General features: G+C 49.4%; 8 protein-coding genes across 18 annotated transcripts; 3 read left to right on the forward strand and 5 right to left on the reverse strand.

Moving 5' to 3' along the window:
- Positions 1 to 79: 79 nt before the first annotated feature.
- FOIG_05679 (uncharacterized protein) lies at positions 80 to 2,167 on the forward strand. The gene is made up of 2 exons (XM_031204412.1): positions 80 to 584; positions 637 to 2,167. Exons 1-2 carry the CDS (start codon positions 314 to 316, stop codon positions 1,800 to 1,802), a joined length of 1,437 nt encoding a protein of 478 aa, XP_031066241.1. The 5' UTR covers positions 80 to 313; the 3' UTR covers positions 1,803 to 2,167.
- On the reverse strand, positions 1,940 to 4,270 carry FOIG_05680 (uncharacterized protein). The gene is made up of 2 exons (XM_031204413.1): positions 2,326 to 4,270; positions 1,940 to 2,266 (listed from the first exon to the last, which is right to left on the reverse strand). The coding sequence occupies exons 1-2, from the start codon at positions 4,119 to 4,121 to the stop codon at positions 2,179 to 2,181; spliced, it is 1,884 nt and encodes a 627-aa protein (XP_031066242.1). The 5' UTR covers positions 4,122 to 4,270; the 3' UTR covers positions 1,940 to 2,178.
- A 71-nt stretch (positions 4,271 to 4,341) lies between these two features.
- FOIG_05681 (40S ribosomal protein S22) lies at positions 4,342 to 6,564 on the reverse strand. 2 transcript variants are annotated; one of them, XM_031204415.1, is made up of 3 exons: positions 5,817 to 6,564; positions 5,371 to 5,553; positions 4,342 to 5,068 (listed from the first exon to the last, which is right to left on the reverse strand). In XM_031204415.1, exons 2-3 carry the CDS (start codon positions 5,501 to 5,503, stop codon positions 4,809 to 4,811), a joined length of 393 nt encoding a protein of 130 aa, XP_031066244.1. In that variant the 5' UTR covers positions 5,504 to 5,553; positions 5,817 to 6,564; the 3' UTR covers positions 4,342 to 4,808. The 2 variants fall into 2 exon arrangements, with proteins under 2 accessions (XP_031066244.1, XP_031066243.1); XM_031204414.1 differs by having other exon boundaries at positions 5,371 to 6,564.
- FOIG_05682 (40S ribosomal protein S12) lies at positions 5,942 to 6,981 on the forward strand. Its single transcript, XM_031204416.1, has 3 exons — positions 5,942 to 6,085; positions 6,227 to 6,539; positions 6,601 to 6,981. The coding sequence occupies exons 1-3, from the start codon at positions 6,083 to 6,085 to the stop codon at positions 6,723 to 6,725; spliced, it is 441 nt and encodes a 146-aa protein (XP_031066245.1). The 5' UTR covers positions 5,942 to 6,082; the 3' UTR covers positions 6,726 to 6,981.
- Positions 6,891 to 7,565, reverse strand: FOIG_05683 (peptidyl-prolyl cis-trans isomerase NIMA-interacting 4). The gene is made up of 3 exons (XM_031204417.1): positions 7,352 to 7,565; positions 7,059 to 7,298; positions 6,891 to 7,005 (listed from the first exon to the last, which is right to left on the reverse strand). The coding sequence occupies exons 1-3, from the start codon at positions 7,475 to 7,477 to the stop codon at positions 6,988 to 6,990; spliced, it is 384 nt and encodes a 127-aa protein (XP_031066246.1). The 5' UTR covers positions 7,478 to 7,565; the 3' UTR covers positions 6,891 to 6,987.
- A 91-nt stretch (positions 7,566 to 7,656) lies between these two features.
- Positions 7,657 to 9,924, reverse strand: FOIG_05684 (uncharacterized protein). 8 transcript variants are annotated; one of them, XM_031204418.1, is made up of 5 exons: positions 9,363 to 9,924; positions 9,093 to 9,189; positions 8,500 to 9,040; positions 8,156 to 8,434; positions 7,657 to 8,104 (listed from the first exon to the last, which is right to left on the reverse strand). In XM_031204418.1, exons 1-5 carry the CDS (start codon positions 9,402 to 9,404, stop codon positions 7,894 to 7,896), a joined length of 1,170 nt encoding a protein of 389 aa, XP_031066247.1. In that variant the 5' UTR covers positions 9,405 to 9,924; the 3' UTR covers positions 7,657 to 7,893. The 8 variants fall into 8 exon arrangements, with proteins under 8 accessions (XP_031066247.1, XP_031066251.1, XP_031066252.1 ...); XM_031204421.1 differs by having other exon boundaries at positions 7,688 to 8,104; positions 8,160 to 8,434; XM_031204422.1 differs by having other exon boundaries at positions 7,657 to 8,434.
- A 987-nt stretch (positions 9,925 to 10,911) lies between these two features.
- Positions 10,912 to 13,679, forward strand: FOIG_05685 (uncharacterized protein). Its single transcript, XM_031204426.1, has 3 exons — positions 10,912 to 11,159; positions 11,213 to 11,300; positions 11,356 to 13,679. Exons 1-3 carry the CDS (start codon positions 11,044 to 11,046, stop codon positions 13,384 to 13,386), a joined length of 2,235 nt encoding a protein of 744 aa, XP_031066255.1. The 5' UTR covers positions 10,912 to 11,043; the 3' UTR covers positions 13,387 to 13,679.
- Positions 11,356 to 16,412, reverse strand: FOIG_05686 (STE/STE7/MKK protein kinase). 3 transcript variants are annotated; one of them, XM_031204428.1, is made up of 5 exons: positions 15,630 to 16,216; positions 14,846 to 15,574; positions 14,136 to 14,797; positions 13,665 to 14,086; positions 11,356 to 13,580 (listed from the first exon to the last, which is right to left on the reverse strand). In XM_031204428.1, the coding sequence occupies exons 1-4, from the start codon at positions 15,672 to 15,674 to the stop codon at positions 13,942 to 13,944; spliced, it is 1,581 nt and encodes a 526-aa protein (XP_031066257.1). In that variant the 5' UTR covers positions 15,675 to 16,216; the 3' UTR covers positions 11,356 to 13,580; positions 13,665 to 13,941. The 3 variants fall into 3 exon arrangements, with proteins under 3 accessions (XP_031066257.1, XP_031066258.1, XP_031066256.1); XM_031204429.1 differs by having other exon boundaries at positions 11,356 to 14,086; positions 14,846 to 15,568; positions 15,630 to 16,412; XM_031204427.1 differs by having other exon boundaries at positions 11,356 to 14,086; positions 15,630 to 16,412.
- Positions 16,413 to 17,876: the final 1,464 nt, after the last annotated feature.

Genomic DNA, 17,876 nt, shown 5'->3' on the forward strand with positions numbered 1-17,876 from the left:
AGTATGTTTATATTGCCCGAAAACCTTTTTCTGAGTTATTATTCTGTTTCTTTGTTTAATTGCTGTTTAGGTATTTGGAGTAAGTTTCATGAGGAAGCCTTAGTGGCTACGCCAAACGTGGAGCTTAGACAAGGCCAGCCTCGCGCCGCAATTCTCGGATACCTTTGACCTCGAAACTCAGCCGTGCCCGCGCTTAAGCTTCTCCATAAAGCCAAACTGAACAAAAGAATCGCGCGCCAACACCCTTCAGATACATCACGACTTCACACCCTCGCCAACATCCCCTTCGGCGCTCCTTGCCAATTCGACCATCATGTCATCCTCAGCTCCTCGCACAGGCGAGCGCATGGTTCACCAGGACTTCATCGCACGCATCCGATTCTCCAATGCGCTCCCTCCACCACCCCATCCTCCTAAGCTGCTCGACATACCCAATACTGGTCTTGCTAGCGGTCAATATACGACACCAGGCTTTGCTTCGCGCCTTGCGAGGGAGCAGCCGCTGAATATTGAGGCGGATGCTGAACTGGGAATGCCCCTTGACTTGGTCGGCATGCCTGGTGTTTTTGATGGCGATGAACGATGTAGGTTGACTATTTATCGTGTTTTGACCTTACAAAGCTGACGATCTCCCAGCTATTCAGGCTCCTCCTCATCCTCCTGCTCTTCATCCTCACGATCGACCCCTTCTAAGACCCATCGCCGCTCTGGGAAAACACAAGGTCGCAGAAGCCAATGTTTCTTTCCTTCGCCGGACAGAATACATATCTTCCACGGTCACAAAGCGACAAGACGGTGCTGCACCTCGTGCTCTACTCACCAAGGCCAACAAGAATCGACGCATCCCGGAGCCTGCAGCCGATGCTCCTCACGTCATTAAGCGAAAGATTGACAAAGGCTTCGACATTGCTGAGCACGAATTCAAAGACCCCAAACGTGCCAAACACCCAAGCAAGAGAAATCTCAAGGTTGTCGATGTGTCACCTTTCATCCCAGATCTCGAGGCTTTCCCCGACTCGGGCGCGTACGTTACGATCAAATTCCACCAGAACCCTGTGGTCAGCACCAAGGATTATGACAGACGTCTTCTCAGTGGTTTGTTCCGGCCCATTGATCGGACAGCCGAGGAAGAAGAAGCGTATGAGGCAGCTGTGGCAGCTCACGAGCAAGATCCTGAAAACAACCCCAAGCCTCAGAACTGGATGAATTTTGACTATTATTTGGCGGCAACTCCTGACGTGGGGGATCGTTTCCGTCGCAAGTTCGATGTTGAGGATGCCGACCACAACGAGGACGAACTCTACACTCACGACTCTGTCAACGGTGGATGCTTCCAATACAACCGGCTCAGAGCGTATGAGACAGCTCAGGAGACCAATTACGACCATGAGACCAAGTTCGACGCAGAGGTTCTCCTGGCTTACAATGAAGACACTTTCTATCCCAACCAGAAGGCCGTATACTACTATCCTGTTATGCAGAAATCTGTAATTCGACCCCAGCGAACAAAGAACATTGCGCGAAACATTGGTATTACCGATGAGGAGCAAGTTGTTGACCAGCTCGACGTCACCGTCGAAGACCCAAGAGAGGATATTCGTGAGATGATCAAGCAACATCGCGATCACCCCCTTGGCACAGGACAGGCCGATGAGGAAGAAGGGAATGAGGAGGAGCACCACGAGGGCCAGGATGCTGAAGGCGAGGAGGAAGGAGAACATCATCGGGTTAGCAGTCCAGCAGGCCGTCGCTCGAGGTCAGCCTCTGAAGAGCATGATGCAGAGGGAGAAGACGAGGAGTAAACGGTAGTTGAGCGCGATGCATATAGCTCAGAGGAAAGCCTTGTACTCTAGAGGAAGAGAGAACAAAAGGATATGTCCTTTGTGCGACATATGCCTCGAGATAATTGAGAGTTGCGAGGACAGAAATGGCATGTATTTGGCGAACGGGGGCATCGTGGCGTACAGTTTGCAATTTTTAATCATAGATCTGAGGCGTAATAAAATTATCCCATATTCAAAATAATATACACACGCATGATTCTCCCACTCATTTGAAATACCAGTACCTGTGTCGGTATTATGAATCTTGATGCCGTTTCCCGTGGTATAAGTGCCTTTTGCTATGCTCCGATCCCCTATGCGTATATGTCATTCACTCAGTCTAATCATTCATTCATCAACTCTCAACCTTTGGCAGCTTCAAATTGGCGCTACTGCGATCATAACCAATTACTTCTCTCTTATCATCTATCACTCGAGCATATCTGTATCCCGTTAGCACCAGCATGAAAATGACCAAACTATGCGAGACGATAGCACTTACTCAAGCATGAGGCGGAAAAACCATGCTTCCATGTCAACCTGACGAAGAGCCTGGTTCGCCCACTCTCGACTAGCAGCCGCAATACGCTCGCCTTCTTGACGACCAGCCTCCTCGCTCTCAAAGAACCGAACTGTCTCAAGCCAGTCATCTCCCTGGATACTTAGAGGCACATAATGTGCCCACGGCTTGAGCCACTCAGCGTGCCACTCGCGGAACACCGCGAGTTTGAATGTTAGGCTGCGACTGCGAAGGAAGGCAGTGAAGCGACCGGAAAAGGCGTTTCCATCCATATCGAGGAGATATTTATAGGACCAAGCATCTTGCTGATCTACGGCCTCGGTGACATTGAAAAAAGCTCGTTGCGCCTCGCAGTCGCCTTGGTCACATTGTCCAATGTGAGAGAAATGCACATCGATCATCTCGCTGTAGTCGCCGCGCGGAACCTCGCTGGTCGCCCAGGAAGGGTCGTCTTGCTTAGTGAGAATATGAGCCTGATCGCGCGCATTAAGTTTCTGTACAAGACGTTGACGGTGCTGATGTCTCCAACGGCCGTTCCGGCTGTAGCCTCCAGTGGTCGAGCCGCGCCAGTATAGCTTGCTCTCCTTCTTAACCCACTCCATGTCCATCTCCTCATCGTATTCTACCATGCCGGCCCAGTCCCAGGGAGACGGGTATACAAGGTCGCTGTAAGAAGAAATCTTGGACTGGGAGAATATGGGAAACAAATCCTGGACAATTCTATATGTGTTGGGTCCACCGAAGAAGCCAAAGTTAGATTTGAGGCTGGGCGATAGGCAGATGTCTGACATGGCGGTCGTGTTGTAAACAAATCCAAGATCACTCATGCCGTACCTGTTTCTATAGTCCACAGCCTCTTCCTCCTCGAGACATCGAGCTGGAGTATCTGGCGGACATGATAGGCGAGAATGAGACCAGGTTGATTGATGGGCAAAAGAGTTGAAGCGTGTGAGACTTATCTCGTCGAAAGACTTCCCATCATATAACTCTGAGTTCGTTTGAGTGAAGTCGTTGGCGAGTTGTGATTTCGCCAACGCTGCGGGCATGTTCTGCTCTTTGGCCATTTTCACTAACCTCGTCAGGTCCTCGTGCGAAAGAATAACGCGGGACTCGTCGTGAAAGTTGAAGGCCAGGTCCATATCTGGAAGGTACTTGAGAAATTTGCCCATCATCCTCTTCGTGGCATTTTGCTGCCATTCAACGCCATTTTGGATATAAGTGATCTTGTGGTCTCGAATAGATACCCCAATCAACCCGTTGTCAAAACCCAATGCCTCTCTGGCTCGAGCCCGGATAGTCTTGGGTTTTAGTCCCCAAAATGGAGTGATCAGGTCGTGAATCGTGTCGAACTCGTCTATCAATTTGACGTCGTTATCTTTTGCAAATCGAAACCACTCGTCGAAAAGGGGTGGCGGTGGAATACCATATCGACGACGGTACTCCTGAATAGCCTCCTCAAGCGTCTTGGACTGTCGAGCCTTGATTATTCCAAACTCCTCCTGAGCATTCCTTGCAAGATATCCTATAGGATGCATTCCTGGAGTGGGAACCTTTCTTGGTTCGGCGCTTCCTTGAACAAGATCTTCATCTTGTGGCGCTGATCCTGGGGTTGTTGATGGCTCTAGGGGTGTTTGAGTTTGAGTTTGAATTTGGATTTCTCTTGTGTGTTTTGGTGATATTCTCAAGAGACTATACGCGCAGAAACAAAATAATGTAAGAGCAGTGATGGATAAGAGTTGACGCCGCTGAGAGGCGCGAAACGATAAGAGAGGGATCATGTTTATAGTTGGCTTCTGGATCAAACACAAAACTAAATCAGCATGGTAAGAAGTATGTTGAAAAAATTCATCGGCTCGGTGATACGAAAGTATCTGCTGAGGAAAATCAATTACAAAGACTGGTAGCCATGAACTCACGACCGGTCATGATGTCTGTCTCAGCGCGAAGCGGCAGATTGACCTTGAGACAAAGTAGTGGATTGGTTTTGGCTGCATCATTTTCATTGGCTAACCGTCCAAAAAGAAAACAATAGCTCAGCAGGGACGTTGCTGGCACAACGACTTATTGCATCACCATTGCCAAGTAAAATTTAGACAACAGTTTCCCAGTGAAAATCAATATCGAATTATCAAACGGCGTTACAAAGGCACGTCTCTTGTCACTTGTAGAATTCATATGCAATAGGTTCGATTACTGAAGCCACAGCCAGAGCAATCTGATGTGCGGATTGTACCATCCGAGATGGGTGCCACGTCGGGAAGGAGCATGAACGTTTGTCTTTACTTTCACTTCATAGGGAGTCTTGAGTCTGAGCATCTCGTATAGGTTCAATTCTTGTGCTCGCGTGTGCGATAAGCGACATTGCTATTAATCGCATCGGTCATAGTCATCATCATCCTGCCTCAACGCCGAGAATGCCCTGTTTTGTTTGTAAAAATCACTTTTTGATTGGTATCCCGTCCCATTTAGTAGAAGAAGCCAATGATCTTGCCAGAAACGTGCTTGCGTCGGGCCTCCTCGTGGTCCATGATGCCGGCAGAGGTGGTGAGGATGACATAGCCGAACTGACGGGCAGGGAGCAGCTTGACAACCCACTTCTCGAGCTCGGAGAGGCGGACGTTGTAGCGGGGGGAGATGACACCGGTCTTGTTGAGGCGGCCGTTGAGCTGGACAACGATCTTGCCGGATCGGTGGTCATCGACCTCCTCGAACTCTCCAATGTATCCTGATGATCGAGTCAGTAATGTTTCGAGAGACTAAACGTTAGACATCATGGGTATAAAGAATCCGAAAAACGTGTAAGATCTCCGAGTTTGAATCTATCGGCAACTTATAGGGGCTGGGTCGTGGTGCAGTATCGACCGTCGCCCTAGTTATCATGCCGAATAAGGAGATCGGGAGTTGTCGACGACTCATGGTAGTTGGATCATGGTGAAGAAGAACCACTGCCAAATGTTGTCATGTCGAATAGTCGAGGCCAACGACGAAGATACAAAAAATTAAAGGAATAAAAATTCCGAGACATACCGTGGCGCTGCATGACCTGGAGGAACTTGATAATGACCTTGGAAGAAGGTCGGATCAGGACCTGGCGCTTGCCAGCCTTCTCGGCGTTGTTGATGGCGTTGAGCGCATCGTGGAGGACGGAAGTGCGGACCATTTTGGCGGCGTTTTGAGGAGATTCTCAAGTCGGGACGGGAAATGAGGTATCTGCCATGAAATATAGTTGTTAGCCTTTCCAAGGCTCATGAGCGAGGAGAGTGCCCTCAACGATCGATCGCGAGGGTTCTGCCGCCCAGTGCTGAAGAGGAGAAGCGTATCGAGGAACTGTCGCCAGCCGTGAATAAAACCCGGCCATTGTTGAAAGATCGGCTCACGTAAAACGACGCCCTCGATTGCTCTCCCTTGCCACGGTGAATAGCATCATCCTTCTGGATTCGAATCGCTGCGAGCCAGTTTTGTAGTATACATACCTCGAAGATTGACTTGGTCGATTGATGAAGACTGCAAAGTAAAGGAACGCGGATGAGAAAGAAAGAAAAAAAGAGGTGTAGTGCGTGAATGAGTGGGTCCGTGCACTTGCCCTAAGGGTCTGCGCACTCGGTCGTTTAGATTTCGGCAAATCAACGTGGAACTAAACGAAGACATTTCCCAGATCACGACTCTACCCCCCTTCCAACTTTTCCTTGATACACATAGAAATCTTCGAGGATCGCCCGACAAGAAAAGATTATCCAAGATGGTGAGTTTTTGATGTCTTGCCGCCTCTTGTCGTCAATTGCGCTGTTGAGGCTTGCAACTGCAACCTCAAACGGATGTCAATTCGCGATGGTGGGGGAAGCACCAAAAATCGAAAATGTCGGCTAACATTTTCTCGTGACAGTCGGACGTAGAAGACAACACCCCCGAGGTCGCCGATGTTGTTGAGGTTTCCGGCGATGCCCCCAAGGGCCAGATGTCCATTCTCGACGCTCTCAAGGGTGTCCTGAAGCTCTCTCTCATGCACGACGGTCTCGCTCGTGGTCTCCGTGAGGCTTCCAAGGCCCTCGATCGCCGACAGGCACACATGTGTGTCTTGAACGAGAACTGCGAGGAGGAGGCCTACAAGAAGCTTGTTGTCGCTCTCTGCAATGAGCACAACATCCCCTTGATCCAGATCCCCGACGGAAAGCAGCTCGGCGAGTGGGCCGGTCTCTGTACGTTTTGCCCGATGGAATCTACTTTGGTCTGGATTGGTTTACTAACGAATACCTATAGGCGTTCTTGACCGTGAGGGTAACGCCCGCAAGGTCGTCAACTGCTCTTGCGTCGTCGTCAAGGACTGGGGTGAGGAGTCTCAGGAGCGATCTATCCTCCTCAACTACTTCCAGACCGAGCAGTAAGGGCCTTTAAACGGTGTATGATGTGAAGGGAGAGGATTAGAGGTGCGGACTTGACTTTGTTTCGAGGCCGCTCGACACGACTTTTCGCTTGTACTCTAGCCACTTCGGTTGGCATCTAAAACGGTTTAGGCCTCGTATCTCATGGCCATATTGCATTTGAGAGGAATAAAAAAAAAACTGGGCATCAAATTAGATTCTCAACTTGTCTCTTGTGCTTCTGTTGTAATTGTCATGCAGGTTTGACGTGACTATGCTGTGCCATCTACTTCCGTCCCTCGACCTCCCATAATGTTAATCTCGGGTCAAAATTTGTCCAAGAAGCTGTAAACTTACCATAATGATATGGTATCCAAACTCCGTCTTGCACTCTACAAATTTTGGACTGGCCGTTGTGCTGGGCTCAAGAGCAAAAGCCACCTCTTCAAACTTGGGGTCCAAGCTGCCCTTGGTCTTCCATCCCAGTGAACCACCTTGCCTGGCCTTGTCTTCTGAGTACTCCCTTGCGACCTCATCGAACTTGAGGCCGTCGTTCAACTTTGCCAGAGCCTCCTCCTTCTTGGCGTGTTTCTCGCACTATGCACCCCTCTGTCAGTATTTCAATTGGTGAACGCTTGTGTGAAACTCACCAGAATGTGACGGACGTTGATGCTCTGAGCACCTTTGGATTTGCCGCCAGAGTCTTTTGCATCTTTGCCCTTGTCTGCCTTGCCCTTACCTCCCTTGTCGGCACCTTTCTTGTCGTTTTTGCCCATGTTGTTTATGAGGATGTCATGTAAGAGGAACAAGGGACCACAGCTGTGGTGGCGGTGGGTTGGATGGCATGCCCCGCCATAGGTGAACCCTTGGAAGATTTCCTACCTGTATTGCGTTGTGTCGACACGGTACCCCTCCCTCAGTTGAGGCACCCAACCAAGTCATATCAACACTTCCAAACTAGGTAATGATAGAACTGACAATGTCAGTGGCCTCTAATTAAACGTTACCATTAATGCTATGAACTAGTCTTGCAAGCCAATCGATGCAGCGTAGCCATACGTCCCATCATATCATGCTTCACCTCATATCAATAAAGTCCTGCTTTCTTGAACTGATAACCCAACGAGTTTCGGAAGTCATGCGACCTCTGATATTCCTCCCGGTCGACTTTCTCTTGTGCCATTTCTAACTTCTAGTCGAGAAGGGCCTTGTTTCCCTTGTGCTTTTTGATCGCCTCGCCCTCATATTTCTCATAGAGCTCCCAGTCGTCCATCTCGGATGGACGGGGTATATGCAAGATATCCTCTATTGGTTTCTGATCCTCAACTCTTTCCAAAGTGAGCATCATATGGTGCCGGTCGCTGGCTTCATTAAACCATTGACTATATCGGCGTATCGTATACCTGGCGCCTTATTAGCGAGTAGGAGCCGTAGGAAAGGCTATGAGAACCTACAAACCATCATAACGAATGCCGACTTTTGGTGCATATGGGCTTCTGAGGTGATGGCCTCGCAGGATTCGAAAGGTAGCTCCCACTTGAGATATGAGCGACACATGTATGTCAGTAATTCTTCCCTGCCTGACATATTTCAGAGTTCCCTCTCCTTCATCAATTTTCTCTTGCCCTGTGAGCAACGGTAATGCGGCAACTCCATATTTGCCCTTGGTAGGTTTCTCGCGAGCACTACCAACGATACCATCCCGATGCGCGCAAGCCAAGTTGAGCCACCAACTGCATCTTAAGCGTGAGTAATCTTCAAAAAATTTCAATTGCTATAGGGGTTCGGGTCTTCTTACTGCCCAGGTTCGATTTCCAGATTACCCTCCAGCTCTGACAAAGTCTTACCTTCTTTGGCTTGCCAACGTTCTTCTGAATTGTCTGCATTGGGGTTCAGAGCCACATCCCTGAGCCGTCCCGTCTTGGGGAGATCTCGATAGCGGTTTTGCTCCATATTGAAGTAGGGACCTCGAAACCTCTCAACCCATTTCCGTTCTAGGGTCTCTGCTCTTTCGACATCTTTCGAAAATCTAATAGGTACTCTTGGGTGGCGATATTTGGGATCCATGAGATCCGATATAAGCTTGTCAAGGTGCGTGTCGCGTATAGTCTCGAATTCTATTGCGCGGTTGTAGTGCTCCTCGTCTCTTAGCAGTGCCGCGAGAAAACCCATGGCTTCTTCCCACCTGTCCTCGGGACGTCCCCCATGCAGGCTACTGCGAATGGTGTCGCACAAGTCAAGAAGCACAGCTGTATCGTAGCCAGCTCTAGAAGGAAGACGCTGAGGCTCAGGTTGTTTCCCTTTTGAGGATTCAGAAGGCTCATGGCTGGGCTCTTCGTCTACGTGCTGTGAGTAGATCCGCATCATAGAGCAGTGTCCAGGTTAGCTCACCTTGGTGGGGAGGCATGAAGTCACCCGGGTCTTCACCTTGACTCCAGCGTTCACGACGCTCACGACCGTGGCGACGAAGGACAGCAGACAAGGGTGCCTGTAAGCAATGGAATTAGCGTTGTGGATGAATAAGGAATTGTTCAGTGATATGGCCGAGAATTGCCATGCAAAATAATGCGAATTGGGCACAATATTGAAGCATTCAATAGGATGTAGTAAACGAATTGTTTGTGATCGCCCGTACAAAGATGGATATCCGTTCGTCCTTACCTTGTAGATGTCCCGTGTTGAGCCGCTTCTTATTACAGGCATCTTGATCGTGGATTGTTCCTGGGTCACTCTTCAGTTGCACTTGCGTTATGATGACAGACAGAACAGATGATCTCTCGAAGCTGCGTACGACAGAGTCTTTCCCGACCTTTGTCTTTACGGCTCATGATTGACATGTCAATTGCGGGCCCAATGCAGTCAACCGTGGAAGCGAGAAGTGATTGGAAGAGAACTCAAGCAAAGAGGAGAAATGGGAATTGAGAATTTGGAACAACAAAAATAACCAAAAACGAGCAAAGAGTGTGTTGGTGTTGCTCCTCACTCTTCCCCTCGATAATAACTAAGGGAAATTTTTAAAAGTGGCCGAAATTTGGAGGAGGGGAGGTTAGATCACGCCTTGTCGTGTGCACAAACGATCCTTGCAGCCAGCAATAGACCAATAAGTGACTATCATCACCGATCAGCCGAGGAGGTCTCACAGTAAAGTAGGTGGTATAAGTTATAGCAGCTAGTTAGGTGCAGAGAGAAAAGGTTAGTTGAACTTGTCATGCGGGCTACTCACCAGGCGTCTATTTAGTGACTCGTACAAGAGAGGGGTTCCTGAGATGCTGAGGAGACATGGTTTGTTAGTGATCTACTGGGTATGATTGCCCGCTCTTCCAAGACGGCAATCAGGATGCAGCACAAGTAAAAGTCCCTCTGTCGAATGTCGGGGTGCATCATGCCACATGAACTGTCTGTCCTGAACAAGCTCTCTTATAATTCATCGACCTCCAGCATGAATCAACCTTACAGTCGCTTACTAGTCTGGCTCATATTGTTCGCGTGTTAGAGACATCAACTGCAACACTAGGTCTTGACGCTGTAATTACCCCGTATTCTAACAAAGAAAGCCGTAGCTACCTTCAAGCTACCTCACTGTCGTGCACATCCTCCAGTCTCGCTACGATGCAGTGTGAAGGATGCGACAAGGGATGAAAAGAACTGCCATTCGATTAGGTACCTAGGTAGGTAGGTAGCCAAAGTTGTGTGCCTCTTCAAATCCAGATGTGAAGAACAGAATCTTAACTACAAGTTCGACCCCTCAGGGAGCATGGAAATTCCGACCTTAAGCTAAGTTGTATAAAATGATTGGTCTAAAGACCTATCAAGTCTATAACACCTTAAGTTACTTGAGCCTTTTTGCTGCTTGGGATAGGGATAGAGGTGCTGAGTCTTCATGCCTCACCTTGCTTCCACCCCTATGGATGCTAGCTGGTCTTGATGCGAAAGTTGAGAAAACTTATAATGAGCATGAAGCTAACTTGATAAAACAAACCAGTAATAGCCATACCACCATACCACCATAGTACATACTTCATTAGCGTCTGTTCTCTCTCCTATTCGACTTTTCGGCAACCTGGTAAACAAACAGATTTTAACAAGAGCCTGTCCTCCATTGGATTGATAAATACGTATCTTCGACCGCCTGCCTTTTGAGGCGCCGCACCATATTCCAGTTGGCAAGATAAGACTCACCGCCTTCTGATTTGAATCTAAGACGAAATACTGCCGGGGAAAAAATTACAGATCGCAAAGGTGCCCCCACCAGTTGTTTCAACCATCAAGTGGAAGCAAACACATCTGTCGCAAGCTTTCGCCAGAATTGATATACGGCTAGATTACAGTCGCAATACTTGCAATGGCGGAGCAATCTCATCACGCGGCGCGTGGCACTGTCTCTTATACACGATCCATAGGAATTAGCCAGCGTGTGACACCACGCGCGACACCATGGACTGGTGAAATGCGGACTAGGTGAACATTGAAGTCATGGTCATGTCGGCAATTGAGAGACTAACGCAATACAGATTCTCGGACTTTCAAGTCAATGAGATCAAAGAAGACGGCACAGTCCTGCACCTACAACAAGTCGGACTGGCAGATGAAGAAGCACCAGTAAGCAGAAACGGGCTCTACGACTTTCATAGCGCACCCACTGACTTCTTCTCAGGCGATTGAGGTGAAGAAAGAGTTCAACGGCGAGTATACAGCCCAGGAAACAAAAACAGATGAGCCTGCGAAAGATGCCTTGAAGCAAACATACAGCGAGACCGCTACTAAACCCGAGTCGGCACCTCAACCTGAGACGGTCAACGAAGTCTCACCCGAGGATGCCACCATTCTCGAGGGTCTGACCGATCAGCGATTCGCTCAGGAGCTGATTGGAGTATATCGGTCTGGTCATGGCGCCGACCACGAGAAGAAGAAGTCTGTTACATCGGAGCCCATGGACGACAGGGCAAAGCGTGGTCAAGTTCACCAAGAGATCCGCCGCATTTTTAAGTCTCGGATAGATACCAACACAACTGACGAAGGTGCTATTGTCGCAACTCTTATCCCCCCAAGAAAAGCCAACAGCAAGAAGCGCGGCCGTGGTGGTCGCGGTGGTGGCCGCGAGGAAAAGCCTGCTGGCGAATACCTGCATTTTACTCTGTTCAAGGAGAACCGCGACACCATGGATGCCGTGAATCAGATTGCTCGTTTCCTCAAGGTCAAGCCCCAGGTCATCGGATATGCTGGTACCAAAGACCGCAGAGCTTCTACAGTGCAACGATGCTCGGTGCGATACATGCGGCCACGAAACCTCGCTGGTATCAACGGGAGGATTTGGGGTGTTTCCACGGGAGATTACGACTATAAGGACAAGCCAATTTATCTCGGACAGCTTCTTGGCAATGAATTCGTGATTGCGATCAAGAGTTGCCAAATAGTTGGCGAGTCCAACGACCAGCCCATCGCCCAGCGGGTAGAAGTGCTGAAGAAGAACGTTGATTCGGCTCTGAACCATATGACCGAACACGGCTGGATCAACTATTTCGGTCACCAGCGCTTCGGAACTCACGAAGTTGGCACACACCAGGTTGGGCAACTCATCCTCGGGGACAAGTACGAGGAGGCAGTCATGTCACTTCTCCATTACGATGACAAGATTGCACAGAGGGCTGAGGCAGGCGATATCCCTGACGAACCCTCCAAGAGAGACGAGTATCTGCGAAACCAGGCCTGCATGCTCTTCCTTACAGACAAAGATGTCGACCGAGCCATCAAGCTCATGCCTCGTCGATTTTCTGCCGAGAACAGCATCTTCAGACATCTAAACCGGCAGGGCGCTCAGTCTAGACGTGATTTCATTGGTTCTCTGGTTCACATCACTCGTGGCTTGCGCTCCATGTACCTTCATGCCTACCAGTCCTACATCTGGAACCACGCCGCCAGTCGTCGCTGGGAGCTTCACGGCGAGAACGTGATTGCTGGCGATCTCATTATCGCTCCGACGGAGAGTACGCCTCTTGTCAGCGGCCAGGACCAAGACGGTGATGACATTATCAACCCTGTCGAAGATGACGAAGATGCTCCCGTTCGCGCTCGTCCCCTTACCGCTGAAGAAGCCGCCAGTGGTAACTATACCATCTTCGACATTGTGCTGCCAACACCAGGCTACGACGTCGTTTATCCTGAGAACGATATTGGGGATTTCTACAAGGATTTTATGGGTCGCGACGAGAATGGTAACCTTGACCCCTACAAAATGCGCCGCATGCGCCGCGAGTTCAGTCTGCCTGGCCGATACCGCAAAATCATGAACCGATTCCTCGCCACGCCCTCCGCTGAGGTCCGTGCCTACTCTGATGATGCAGAGCAAATGCACCCAACTGACTTGGACAATATCAAAGCTTCGAAGGGCCCTAGCAGGAAGCGCTCTCTTGAGGACGTCGACTCCGACTCGACAGTCAAGAAAACGAAGGTTGAGAATGGTACGCCCGCTTCTACAGAGGTTGAGATGACATATGTCCAAGCAGAGACTGCAGATGATGGCTCTGCCCCTGAAGCGACTCCTGCTCCTCAGGAACCTACAAAGGTTGCGGTGGTAGTTAAGTTCCAACTTGGACGCAGTGCATACGCAACTATTGCGTTACGCGAGCTCATGGGCGACCCCCCTGAGGATACCGAGACCGTTGCAAGAGACTCAACAGGAATTTGATACCCATGTATTTAAGTGGGGGATACAATAAAATTAAGGCGCTTGGATGCCAGATACGACATATATCTAATGTGGAGCTCGCTATATTCTGATAGCCCTCAGCTTGATTGCTGGAGCAATTGCGCCAATCCTCAAGTCATACACTGCTACTGAGGACATAATAATCCCACAAGACGGTCTTCTGATGCTACCTACTGCAGGCTGGTCAGGTCGTTTGTCCGCTATCATTTTTGATCATGAAACATCAGTGACGTATGTATTTAAAAAGAAATGCTCACAACGAAGACCGCAGCCTTTGTTCACATAATCGTGGGCGTAGTGGAAATGGCTGACGAGGAATGTGGCCTTCTCTGGTTCGTTCATGGCATTGTGTAAAGCGTTCATGCTGCATGGCCATTTCTCCGATTTGCTTCTTCCAAGGCCTGCTTCACCAATTCATCTGCTTTTGCGAGAACTTCTGCCGTCCTGACCTCCTTCCATTATTTGACATCCTGTGCTGTTTGAGCTGCTTTAGCATTTTGCTGCTCCGAAGCTTGAGCTTGTTGTGTATCTTTCCTAAGAGTCCTTAGGTTGTTCATCCCAACCCCAGACAAAAGAAAGATATTTCACCATGTTGACACGCTTGGAGCGCATTTCAACCATCCATGGGTGCTCCATCATCTTCCAAGGACTGGCTCGTCTGTTGGGTTGTTTTTCCAAACTTAGACAATGTTAGCACACGCTCCTGAAGGAGGGGGTAGGAGACTTACCAGCACTCGATGAAATATTTGAAGTTGTCACTCCAATACACGTCCATTTCAGGTTCGTCCTTCAGTTTGGGCACGTTCTGTCTTACGATGTATGTGAGTAAATCTATAAGACCAGCCCGCGGTTGCATTTCTGTGCCGTCTGCTGGGAATGGGAAACGATGCTGCGCCACCTCGAGAAGGGTAACTCCGGTTGACCAAACATCCGAAGTAATAGTATAGGACTGGCCGGTGATACGCTCAGGTGCCATATAATAGCTGGTGCCGATGAAAGTATTGGCCTCTCCCTTAGTACCGAAATCGCCAGAGACACCGAAATCGCATAGTTTCACGGCACCGTCTCGGCAGAGTAAGATGTTCGAAGGTTTGATGTCTCGGTGAATGATTCGTCGAGTATGCAGGTACGTGAGGCCGCCCAAAACACCCTCGGCAATCTTTCCTAAAACCTTCTCTCCTGTTCTGCCCCCCAAACGCTTGACCTCCTTATAAATGCTATCAAGCGAGCCGCCTTCACAAAACTCCATGGCGATTGAGATTGTGGCCGTAGCCGGATCGACAAAGGCTCCATAGTACTTGCATATGTGGTCTGAAGCGCACTCTTTGTTGAATCCCAACTCTCTGAGAATTTGCTTTTTGACATCGGGGTCCGGATTCGTAGTGATGACCTTGAAACGTCAGTAATCAAACTGTGGCTTATGGTCGAAATAACTCACCTTGAGGGCAAAAACAGTGTTACCGCCCTTGAGCTTGCATCTTGTGACAGCACCACCAGCACCTTCACCTAGATTTCCAATCTCGACAATTCTCTTCTCCAAACTTGCGATTCTCCAGCCCTCTTCGTCAAGCTCATCAACGTCGAGAGTCCTGGCCTTCTCGAGGCTTAGTTTATCGAATGCCTCCAAACCTTGAAGACTTCCATCACGCTCCATGGATACCCCACCCTCGCTTCTCTCGGAGTACATAGATCCTACAGCAGATACCGGATCCGGAGTACCTTGAGGTCTTGATACACCTATACCATACTGCGAAGCAAAGGACAAAGCGGAATATTGAGATCCTGCAGAGGTGGGATTGCTTGCCCGTCCATCTAGAGGCCCGAAACTGCCAGACCTTGAGTGAGCCGCGCTACTTTCACTACCACCACCTGCCGATGCTTGGGTTGCACATTGGGATCGTGGTAATTGTTCATGGGGAGTGACTTGACTACCCATAGGGGTTGCTAGGTGTAATGTCGGCAGAGGAGGCCTTGAAGGGGCAGCCGCGGCTGCTCCTTGATTGCCTACAGCTTTGGCATTAGGTGATGGTGGGATAGCGAGGCCAAGCCTGGGTGTACGAGCTCCACCACTTCTGGCGCCAGGAATGGCGGGTCGGAGGAGAGGCACGGGAGAGGGGCCCGAGTTATGTGTTGGTAGAGAAATTGGAGTGGGAGCAGCAGGCTGTTGCTATAATTCGTGAGTTAAACATTCAAGACAGGGAAGAGCGATCAGGAGAGCGTACGGGTAGTGAAGTTGAATCAGAACTCTGAGGCTGTTGGTCGGCCATATTCGCTGTTGCGCTGGTGACACAGGTTCCAACAGCGTATACGCAATAATGAGGTCGTGTTGGGGATCAGATGGAAAGTGATTCCTTTGTTCTGAAAAGAAGTCTCTCCCAGGGAAGGTGGTATCAACTAGAGACGATCGAGATAGTCGGATGTGAGGAGTAAGCGTCGTCGAGCGGCCAGCGTCGTCGTAAGTATGAACACGGATATACGGATGCAACTAATTCAACGTCGAGTGTTTGATAATAGCAGCAATAGCGAGTGTTGGGAATCAGTTAAGCCAGTTGCTTAGTTGAGAGTAAAATAAGGTATGAATGTCGTCGTCGAAGAGCCAAGTGAGGCAGCCGCAGGAGTAACAACAGCCCACGCAAAAGAGCGGGGAAAGTACGGTTGGCGGCGTTTAGATGTATAGGTAGGTAGGTAGGTAGGTAGACTTCGTAAATATACTGAATGTTGTTATGCCCAAGAAAACGTCGCAAAACAGGACCTAAGCTGACAAAAAAAAAAGGCGTGGCAACGAACGACACGTCGTCGAGTGAATCCGAAACGGCAGGAGGAAAAGATGAGAAAGGACGTGAGATCATATGGGAGGGCGAGAACTAGAGAAAAGAGGACGTGTAAGCTGGGAATGGCGTCCACCATAGGTGCATTGATTGGATCGGGTCTGGGTGGGCGGGCTTGTGACTGTGATTGCCACTGAGACTAGGAAGGGCGGGGCGCTTGGGCATCTGTGACCCCTAGAGCTCAGTGGAAGACGCACAGGGCCCCTAGGGGTAGTATTGTACCTGAGGTACGGGCGGGGAGCTCTTTGTTTGCGGCGCGGGGGCGTTGAGTGATTGGGCTTCCCTGCAAGCATTGAGCGCTACCTACCTACCTACCTACCTAGGTACCTAAGGTAGACTTGAGGGGGGAGGGACGGGAAGCTGGACCCAGCCCTGGAAGGCGGGCTTTCCAGGTATTGGTGGTTTTGAGGTATGTCTCAGATTCTCGCCAAACTCATCTGAAGTGGTTTAGGAACTTGCTCAATACAACACGCGCTTGATTACTTCTTACGGGCTACAACCACAACATAGACCAAGTTAAGCTAAGTTACAGGTAGGTAGGTATATTGGGATAGGGATGGTCAGTCACCCGACTACCTCCCTACCTAGATGTGAGTGTGTTTACACTGTGATACCACGCATCCAATGCGACTGGTTTGAAGTCTAGCAAGCCAAGCCACCCGATATAAAAACCAAGGGTTGCCATCAGTTCAGCCAGTGGGATGAATGGTGGGATGAATCTACAAGCTATTGTTGGTGTCATTTCGGCTCTTTCTTCTTTCATCTGCGGTTTATCATGCCGGGTTTTTCAATGCGCCTATCGTGAAATAATGAATATCAATATTGGACATGGGCTTTTGAGAGACAATAGATCCGGGCACATGAAGCCACAAGCTCAAGGTCGGGTTTGTAGCTGGGTTGCACACACATCGTCATTCTCGTCGTCACACTCTGTAGTATTTCAGGTTTTTTTGCCATGGCCCCCAACCGTCGGTGTACCAACAGTAGTACAGTTTGACTTGGTCTCATCCATATTCCGATGAGCTGAGTTAACCTCCACATCCTCGTTTCGAAATTCAAAGTCAGGCTACGGTACTCCATAGCATCAAACCTAGTGGAGCTATTAATTCGAAATCATGGGTCAGTTGCATCGGAGGCGCTTGTCCCATATCAACGTGGTCCAACCGCAATCCAAAGCTAGGAATGAGGAGATCCTTCAACCCCTCGGTCAGCATCCAATTCGTAAAGCTTTCGAGGGCAATATGCAATGTCGTTGTCGTAAGACAAAACATGCTGATTCTTAGGTGACAAGTCAAAATGCCACCCTGGGAAGCCCCTGAGCTAGATATTTGGAATAATACCAGGACCCCGGACGTGTTCGTGAAATCGATTGACAATCAAAACAAAATACCTACCTACAAACCCAATCAGATGGCGAAACACAATGGCTGTCACATCACCTAGCTACGTCGCAGCTGAACACATCCCAGACATGTCTCCCCATTCGTTGAAGGAACCCTGTGGCATATGACGGGCGATCTTACACGTTTGTGAGGCAAAACAGGCGCCCGAGTGTCGGCTTCAAACGCGTTTTCTGTCATTGACGGCATTGTAAGACTGGTCATGATTGGTACATAGCTAGATAATCCAAGATAAAAACAG

Source organism: Fusarium odoratissimum (genome assembly GCF_000260195.1).
Source record: "Fusarium odoratissimum NRRL 54006 unplaced genomic scaffold supercont1.7, whole genome shotgun sequence".
In the NCBI taxonomy this organism is placed as follows: Eukaryota; Fungi; Ascomycota; class Sordariomycetes; order Hypocreales; family Nectriaceae; genus Fusarium; species Fusarium odoratissimum.